Source organism: Pelobates fuscus, chromosome 3 (assembly GCF_036172605.1).
Source record: "Pelobates fuscus isolate aPelFus1 chromosome 3, aPelFus1.pri, whole genome shotgun sequence".
NCBI lineage: Eukaryota > Metazoa > Chordata > Amphibia > Anura > Pelobatidae > Pelobates > Pelobates fuscus.
This window is the reverse complement of record NC_086319.1, coordinates 287,902,771-287,912,292: the sequence shown is the minus strand read 5'-3', so window position 1 is coordinate 287,912,292 and position 9,522 is coordinate 287,902,771. Positions and strand designations below refer to the sequence as shown.

The 9,522-nt window shown below is 38.8% G+C and overlaps 1 protein-coding gene across 4 annotated transcripts in view; it reads left to right on the top strand.

The window, feature by feature from the left end:
* DUSP11 (dual specificity phosphatase 11) overlaps positions 1-9,200 on the top strand; it is an 18,762-nt gene extending 9,562 nt beyond the window's left edge. Inside the window, exons 6-11 of one of the 4 annotated variants that reach the window (XM_063445598.1) lie at positions 217-263; positions 1,558-1,633; positions 3,502-3,602; positions 3,908-3,926; positions 4,151-4,240; positions 8,549-9,200. In XM_063445598.1, coding sequence (XP_063301668.1) covers positions 217-263; positions 1,558-1,633; positions 3,502-3,602; positions 3,908-3,926; positions 4,151-4,240; positions 8,549-8,714 — 499 coding nt within the window. In that variant the 3' untranslated portion in view covers positions 8,715-9,200. Of the gene's footprint in view, positions 1-216; positions 264-1,557; positions 1,634-3,501; positions 3,622-3,806; positions 3,927-4,150; positions 4,241-8,548 lie in introns of all 4 variants that reach the window. The other 3 variants (XM_063445594.1, XM_063445597.1, XM_063445595.1) reach the window with 3 other exon arrangements.
* Positions 9,201-9,522: the final 322 nt, after the last annotated feature.

Genomic DNA, 9,522 nt, shown 5'->3' with positions numbered 1-9,522 from the left:
TAAGTGAGTGATCCAATGAAGCACTTGGGTACATTTCTCTTGAGTCCTCAGATGCGGGACACCAGAGAACAAACCTGGACAAAAGCCTGACTTAGGATGGACTTGTCTTATCTAGGAATGTTGGGCAGTCCAGCCTGGAAGATTTTATAGACCATGATAAACATAGGACCGAATAGTGAAATTATGCTAATCTTGGTTACATTGTTTGTTTTATAGATATCTTATTGATGTGTTGGGAATGGTGCCTGCTGATGCAATAGAAAGTAAGTGATTTATTTTTGCTTTTGTGATTTTATTTGACTCCTTGGTTTGATACCAATTTCATTTTGAATAGCAACTGTGACAAAATGCAGGACTAGAGCATTCATTCAGGTTTTTGCACAAAACTGTGGCTGATTGACAAGGGAATTGCAATTTTTTAGTCCATATTAAAATATTAACTTTCTTTAATTCTTGCTATAGTGATTTTACCAGAATGAGTGACTTTGCTTTGTTCGATTACATGAAATAATTTTTAGTAACCTGTATCTTTTTCACGCAATTCTACTCTCTTTGCCTGTATATGTATCATATAACTGATCAGACCAGCATAAATCAGCCTTGTTGCTTTTTAAAACATGTAAAGTAACTGATTTCCAGAACATACACAACCATTAAAGGGACACTATAAGCATCAGAACAACTTTAGCCCAATGCAGTGTTTTTAATGTTTAGATTAGGCTTCCCCAAACTCTGGCCCTCCAGATGTTGCTGAACTACAACTCCCATGATTCTCAACCTATTTATTTCATTCAGAGAATCATGGGAGTTGTAGTTCAAACATCTGGAGGGCCAGAGTTTGTGGAAGCCTGGTTTACACCATGCCTCTGTAGTCTCACTGCCCAGTTCTGCCATTTAGGAGTTAAACCACTTTTTTGTTTCTTAAGCACACCTCCCCTGACTGACAGGCTGCATGAAAAAGAGAGTGTTTAATTTTCAATCAGATGTTAACTTGCTTTAGACGTTTTAATCTCATACTCTGATTGAACTTTAATCACACACAGGAAACTCTAGCAGGCTTTTAAATGGACCCTATAGGGACTATAGCTTAATGTAATTGTTCTGGTAAGTATAATCTTTCCCTGCAGACATTTTTCATGTAAACAAAGAGAAGGCAGTGTTTACATTGCTCCTCAGGGACTGCAGGGGCATGATCTATACACCAAAACGACTTAGTTGAGCTAAAGTTGTCTTGGTGCCTGTAGTGTCCTCCTTTAGTAAACACCTTTGCAATTGCTTCAAGACTGAAGTCTGGAATCTGCCGTCGGTTTAAATCAACATGCCAAAAAAACTCTTGCTATGCTACCACGGACAGCCTTGGTTCTCCTTTCCTGTAATGCTTTGCAATATTTGTTCAAAGTTGATATAGTCTTATTCCCACTGTGTTTCTAATCATTTGGTTGTGTACTTTTTACAGAATGGTTCTAGTTTTGATATTCATCCCCAAGCTTATTTGAAGCTTTTATTAAAATTATCTGCTAATTTGTAACCCATTTATTTTCCCTTCCATTTTTGTAGAATTTAACCTAAGCCGCGGTCATTGCATGGAACGCAAAAATTACCTTGACGACCTGATGTATGGGAAAATGAGAAGGTACGTAAATAGCATTTGGTTGCTGCCAGCTAGGCATGTGGTAAAATCCACACAACAAACTAGTTGAATTCCCACTGAAATCAGTGTTTTGTCATTTGAGATTGCCTTCCTACAGAGGCAATTGTGGGAAACTAAGTTTTGCATACATCTGGTAATGTGGAATTTATATTGCCCGACACCTGGGACCTGCACTTCCAGGCACGCTGTTTTTCTAGTATTTATTTTTATTTTTTTAGCACTGCCGCAGACAAGCGGCAATGCTGCTAAGGGATTAATGCGGCGGAAGGACTGGAGACCGTAGCTTTGAGCCAGCTAGGGGCCTTAGTAGACCACCATGGGGAGTTACGAGGAGCAACAGCTGCTCCTTACAATGCACAGAGCTTATGGCCGCCGGGATACAGCATGACATCATATCCCGGTGTCTGGCACTGCATGGAGGAAAGGAGGAGAAAAGCTGACAACAGACTGCTACATGAAGGCTGCTGGTAATGTGAAAAATAGAATGGGGCTGTATAAAATGTGGGTCAGGTGTAGTTTGTGTGTAAATGGGTCAGGTTTAGGGATCAACAGTGTCCTCCCTTAATGTTCCTCTTTCACCCCCGTCCCATAGTGTTCTTCACACCCCTCTCCTGTCCCATAGTGTCCATCCCTTAGTGCTCCCCTCTCTCTCCACTCATTTGTCCCCGGTGTGTCTCTCCTGGTAGCGTGGCCGAGCGGAGCAGTGTGCTGAAGTTCCTGTACCGCGGTGCGCACTGCTCGGCCTCGCAACACAGTGCATGGCAGGAGGGAGCACTGTGCGCCATAAGGCGGCCGCTTGTGCCGCCTTATGAACGCGCGGGCCCACCCATTCATTATCATTATTGGCTGATACTTACATAAAATCAGAATATCTGACGATAATGTTAAAACCGATAATTGGTCGATCCCTAGTCAGTGTGTCTGTGTCTCTATGTGGGTTTATGTGTCAGTGACTGTTGTAGTGCTTATGTCAAAAAAAGTGTGTGTGGGAAGGTACGGGCAAAAATGGTTTTAAAAAAATAAATAAATCAACAATTTATCATTTTTATTTTTCAGTATAATCCATATATACGTGTGTGTGTATATGTATATGTATGTGTGTGTATATATATATATATATATATATATATATATATATATATATAATATATATGATCAGCATTGCATTAAAACACTTAAATTGTAGAATAACATTGCTTTCAAAATACAGCCAGCAAACTCCACTCATATAGGAGCGTCGCATACAGCCAGGGTACACCACACACATTACATACAGCCAGCACACACACACACCACATACACTGATAAAGGGAGAGACTGGGGGGCGTAGGGTGAGACGCTCAGGGCAATTCACAAAAACATTTTTCAAAATAATTCCAAATGACAAAACTGAAGCAAAAATACCCTTGTTCTAACTATAGCAAATTAAGAGAAGATTTCCAGATAAGCTATTTTTGCTTCCATTATTCCATGAAGATTTTTGTGAAAAAGAGTTTAGCAAATAACCCAGGTAATGTTCAGTACTCTAGGCAGTGTCTCAATCTTTGTAATTGGTATTATTTTGTGTCAGGACAAGTAGAGGGGGCTACCGCCTTAGTCCCTTGGAGAAGTAGATTTGTTTTAATTCCACACCCATGCGTACAAAAATTTCTATATGAATATCTATAATATCCGCTTCTACGTGATGTTTGAGAAAAATTTAGTTATTCAGTGTTTTCTGTTTTTTTCTCTGTAACGGTCATCCAAACTTGACGGTTTCTATTTAAATGTATACGGAAAGTGCAGAATGTATCCAACAATGCATAGCTCCTTTTTGTAATGTATGATTGGGTGTTTTTGTCTTCCCAAAGTAACAAGAGATTAAGTAGAGGAAGCATGCCTATAGCCAGACACCAGAATCCCTTACCAAAGAATTATGGAGCGGTTCCTGCATGCACTCTTCCTCCACGAGGTCATTTTAGACATACCAGGTAAGTCTATTGAGGTCTGTAGTTATCTAGCAGGAAAGAGAATTCGAGGCTGGTTATAAAGGGGGGGGGGGGTTGTTTTTTGGTCAGTGGCTGCAGTAGAGTGTAGAATTACCTGAATTGTCTTTCATTGTGTTCTTGATTAGATAATGTATTGGTTTTTTTTTTTTTTTCCCTTCTTCCCAAAGTAGCAAGAAATTAAGTAGAGGAAGCATGCCTGTAGCCAGACACCAGAATCCCTTACCAAAGCAAAACGCAGCGTATCCTGCATGCACTCTTCCTCCACGAGGTCATGTTAGACATACCAGGTATATTGAGGTCTGTGGTTATCTTGTGGGAAATAACTCTAGGCTGGCTATAAAAGTAAGGGTTTTGTATGTGGTTATTTTTTTTGTAACTTTTTATTTTTTTTTTGGTCAGTGGCTGCAATAGTGTAGAATTACCTGAATTGTCTTTCATTGTGTTCTTGATTAGATAATGTATTGGTTTTTTTGTTTTGTTTTTTTTGTGCCAACTATATGGATCTCCCCAGAGTGACACCTGTACCTCCATACCCACCGATGCAGGCTATGCAAACACCACAGTTTCCACATGTGGTAGATAATCCTTACATGCAATCCAGGTAAATGTTATCATGACCATTTCCATAGGGCTGCAAATTTCAATTATTAAAATAATGTAAAAATAAATAAATTGTAAGCCAAGATCGTAAGGAGTAATAGAGGCTGCCAAAAATAGCGGGGATAACCCATATAATGAATTTAGAAATACCCAAGAAAAAAAAAAGGGAAAGGCAGCATAGAAATAATAAACCATAACCTTTATTACATTTTGTATGATTATCAGGGATTAATTGGCTATAGAATAGGGGCCCCTCGAAGAGCTGCTGACCTATTTAAATAATGGTGACTCTTGTTTTATTATAGAACTTTCTGCATATGTCTCATTGATATAAAAAAAAAATTATAGCACTTGACAACCCTCTGCAAGTGTTTGGGCAATAGTTTCTTGAAAGTAAACGAGATTTGATTATATTGTGCAGACAGGTCTTATACGTGACACTGCATTTGGCGTGACAGGTTCACATTAATGCAGTTGTTATAGCGGCTCATAAAGCATGTTGAGTAGAAATGTTGCCAAATGTACAGATTTTAATTTGTCTAATGTATAGATGATGGTTAATGCTTCTTCATATAAATCTGTTATGCTTACCGTGACCGATTACACTTTACTCAAAATCTAGCTTTATGCCATGCAGATTAAGGCTTTTACACTGCATTTATTGCATTTCTAAGAGTGGTGAGCCCCCCTTCCCAGTCTTATGGTATAAAGACTTTGGGTCTAACTCAAATGACCTTTCCAATCTTCAACCTTCTATCTTCATAATCTAAAATATTTGATTCCTGGGATACTAAAAAGTATTTAAAATCTTGGGCCATAAGGGGGATGGGGAGTATCAGGCTAGCTGTGTTTTATGTTTGGCTGTTTTGGCCTAAACTTTGAAATGCACTTTACATTCCCAGCAGTGCACACGTTGCACTAAAACTATGCATGAGAACAAAGAAATGTTTTTTGGTTTTTTTTGGCTGGATCATTCTTGTTGAATCTATACATAAAACTTGCTTATTAAATTATTTGATTATTTAGAAACCAATATTAATCGTTGCAGCTCAATTATGTTCACAAAACTTGCTGTTCTCCAGCGTGTTATGTCCCTCTATGAATATTGATGACCTATGGAAAAGTTTTTTTTGTCTTTCTGGCCATAGCTGGAGACTTCCACCAGCAGAAAAAAAAATATTGGTCTTGCATGTACTGGTAACTTCTCTTTGCTCTTTTCACTAGGCTCTTGACTGTTTTCATTCTAAAGGGACACTCAACCGCTCAGATACTTAAATACAAACATGTATTCCTGACCCTATAGTGTTAAAACCACCATCTAGTCCCCCTGGGCCCCTCATGCCTCCATAAATATAGCTAAATGTTACTGTATTCAAGCCTGAAGCTGTAACTCTGCATGCTGTTTGACTCAGGAAAAAAAAGCTGTCTGCTGACATCATCAGAAGTTGTAGCCTGATCCAATCGCAGTGCTTCGCCCATAGGATTGGCTGAGACTGACAAAGAGGCAGATCAGGGGCAGAGCCAGCATGATTCAAACACAGCCCAGGCCAATCGGCATCTCCCCATAGAGATGAATTGAATCAATTAATCTCTATGAGGAAAGTTCAGTGTCTGCATGCAGAGGGAGGAGATACTGAATGTTTGGATGCATTTTAGGCAGCCATGACCCAGGAAGGATCTCAAACAGCCATCAGAGGAGTGGCCAGTGAAGTTATTACTAGGCTGTAATGTAAACACTGCATTCTCTCTGAAAAGACAGTGTTTACAGCAAAAAGCCTGAAGGTAATGATTCTACTCACCAGAACAAATTCAATAAGCTGAAGTTGTTATGGTGACTATAGTGTCCCTTTAATGGATGAAGACTGTCTCTACTATCTTCCCCTTTCCCTCTTTGTTTTATTTTTATTTTTTTTATTTATAAATTAACCTTGTTACTCCTCCATATCTGTCAGTCAACTGGACCTATTACTTCCTGGATTGTTTATGTAGTTCAGTGTAGCTAAACTCAAGAGGTAGACAGTTTCCAAGAGCACCAAAATGTGTAAAGAGTTTTGTGCATTGCAGTGCCTTCAGTAAGACTTCCCTTTCTCTGCTAGTAAAGCGCTTGGTTTGGCGTTTTTGAACAGATTTTTTTTCTTTATGTGCATCAGTTATTGAAGCTGCCTCTCAGGATGCCTTTCTTGAAGATTAAGCAGACTTAAAAAAATTTTTGTTAGCTCATGTTCGTTCAGTGCAAATTTTTTCCCTTTTGCCTGGCTACAACTATTTGTGGATTAACCCTGTTGTACTATAATTTCTTTGAAATGGATATGCACATCCAAAATGTCCACTATGTGTAAGCTTACATGTGACATGTAGCGTAATTTCCCATATTCGTGTCATTCTAGATACTTATATTTTTACATATCTAGATATTGTTAGTTCATGAACTGCATGTTGTGGTATACTGTACTATGACAATGGGCATTTACTTGTTTCTGTCTAAAAATGAATGGGCATATCCATGTAGTTCCAATAAGGGAGCTTCACCACGCTGAGAGCTAATGTCAAAATAACATTTTTAGAATATGAAATTTACAAAGCTCATTCTTCTTTGAGCCATGTTATTAGGCTCACATGTGATAGTACAGCGGAGCAGGAAATCATTTTCTAAATTAACTGGGTTATTTATTTACATGAAAATTGTCTTGAATCAAATGTTAAAACCCACTTCATTATCCTTTACTTTAAGTGGCTCTGTCACTTGATATTTACCTTACTTTTAATTTTTCTTTTAAAATGAATAAGGCAAAGTAGGGACTACTTTGTCTTATGCATTTTTCCTCCACTTAACCAAACTTGACAAAAGGCAGAGCTAGCTTTGTCACATCCTTTATAGATCTCAATGTTGTACTATGCTTAATGGAGAAGTCTGTAATTGGACAGTCACAGAAAGTCTGAGCTCAATTAGAAGGTGATGGCTTGCAAAGGCTGCAGTCAAGATATATTTGTAATGTCATATGAAAATATCAACAGGTGAACCAAGAACCGGTTTTACAACTAAACTGCATGCTTTCCGACAAAACTTTACAGTTCTCAAATATTTAAAAATGTCCATCTTAAATGTGGTTCTATTTAAGTTTCATACAGTGGATCAGATTCCGAGGCTTTCTTTCTGTTAAATGGGATGTGGAGTTTCTTTGCAGGTAGAGGGAGAGAGAGAAAGATGAGATGGGAAATGAATTGCTTGTAATGTTTCTAACAAAACAAAATGCATTCTACATGTAGTGAGTAATCCTTCAGAATAGTATGACATTTTTTGAAGCATTACACAATATGTGTGGCGACCAGTGATAGGCTGAGCATTTCAGCTGATGCTCTCAGCCTATTGCCCATGCAAACGCTTCCACATGTGCAAGTCAAACTAGTTCTTGGTGGATTCCACTTTAAGTATTTAAAGTGTCCAAAGGGGGTTTTACTGTAATTCTAAGAAGGCAATTGTGGACTCCTTGCACCATAACCACTTCATTGACATGAAGTGGTGTTGGCGTCTGGATTGGTCCTTTAACCTATGTCATGAAAGGAAGGTTAAAGTGCCACTCCTGTCATAAAAGTAATTGGATTGACATGTAGTTTTACAGGGGGTTGTGTGAAGGTAATAAAATTGAAAACTAAGACCTTTAACCCCTTAAGGACATGCGACGTGTGACCTGTCCATGATTCCCTTTTATTCCAGAAGTTTGGTCCTTAAGGGGTAAAAGGGACACCATAGCCACCAGAATTACAGCTTATTGAATTTGTTCTGGTGAGTAGAATCATTACCTTCAGCCTTTTTGCTGTAAACACTGTCACTCCTCAGCTGTTCGTGATCCTTCCTGGGTCATGGCTGCATAAAATGCATCCAAACATTCAGTATCTCCTCCCTCTGCATGCAGACACTGAACTTTCCTCTTAGAGATTTATTGATTCAATTCATCTCTATGAGGAGATGCTGATTGGCCAGGGCTGTGTTTGACCAGGGGGCAGAGCCAGTACAATTCAGTCTCCTCCAATCCTATGGGGAAGCATTGTGATTGGATCAGGCCACCACTTCTGATGTCAGCAGACAGCTATTCTGAGGCAAACAGCATGCAGAGCTACAGCTTCAGGCTTGAATACACTTTTAACACTATAGGGTCAGGAATATGTTTGTGTTCCTGACCCTATAGTGTTCCTTTAATATTATATATTTTTTTGTCTCTTTTTTTTCTTTTTCACGCAGCCAGCTATAGACTGTATAATCTTACGCCTTGTGTTAACATCTACCTTCTTCTGCATCTTGTTATTGTAGAGGAGGTGGCAGACACAGATACCCATATGGAAGACCCGGCTCACATAATTTTGGCAAAAGGAAACCTACCAATACTGCCTCTGGGCCTGCTCAGAATCAGTCAGGACGCGGACATCCTTACAGACAGCACCAAGCACCTAACTGGCATAGACCTGTAAATTACTGACCATAACAGTTGACGTGTGAAGAATCCGTTGCTTCTTTTAATTAAATGCAACTTACTTTTACTTACAAACTTATTACACTTTTAGAAGAAGAAAAAAATACTGTGGAGAACTGACTGGAAAGACTTTATAACTAATGGGAGTTTGGCTTACATGCTGTGTGCCAAACAGCCTAGCAAATCCAGTTGCTGCACATGTAAAGTTACATCTCGGGGGACCTGTCCACATAAGTGAGCTTATTGCCCGCATATGAACAGTGACATAAGAAAACATTTTTTTGTTTGTTTATTTTCCCCTTTACATTTAGTTCAAATTCATGTTAAATGCTGCATATAAAAGTTGGCGATTTTTACTTGTCACCAAGTAATGCCTTGTTAGTTCCTTCCTATATCAGCTATTCACAGATGATTTTCTCTGGAACATGGCACTGCCAAAGTAAGAGTCCACTCAAGTTGCATTTGGGATCAGATTAAATCATACTAAAGGTTGTTGGTGTTTTAATTGGATTAATTTTATTATTTTAACTGTTAGAGTAAAATCTAGGTCACTTTAATGTCCTGTTAACATCTTAGCAATGTGATCTTGAAGCTCTTTTCCACCATTATAGTATGTTTTTAAAGTTTCATGCAAACTGATAGTAGTGTTAAAGGGGGAAGGGGGAATTAAGGGGCCCTTTAAAGCACATTAGTCAGTGCAGCCCATTGTAGTGGTTATGGTGTTACTAGGCTGCTGACAGCATCCCTGGCTCTGTGTAATTCATTTTAAGGGATTTGACTCAGTTACCCAGTCAACCATGGATCAGCCCTTCAC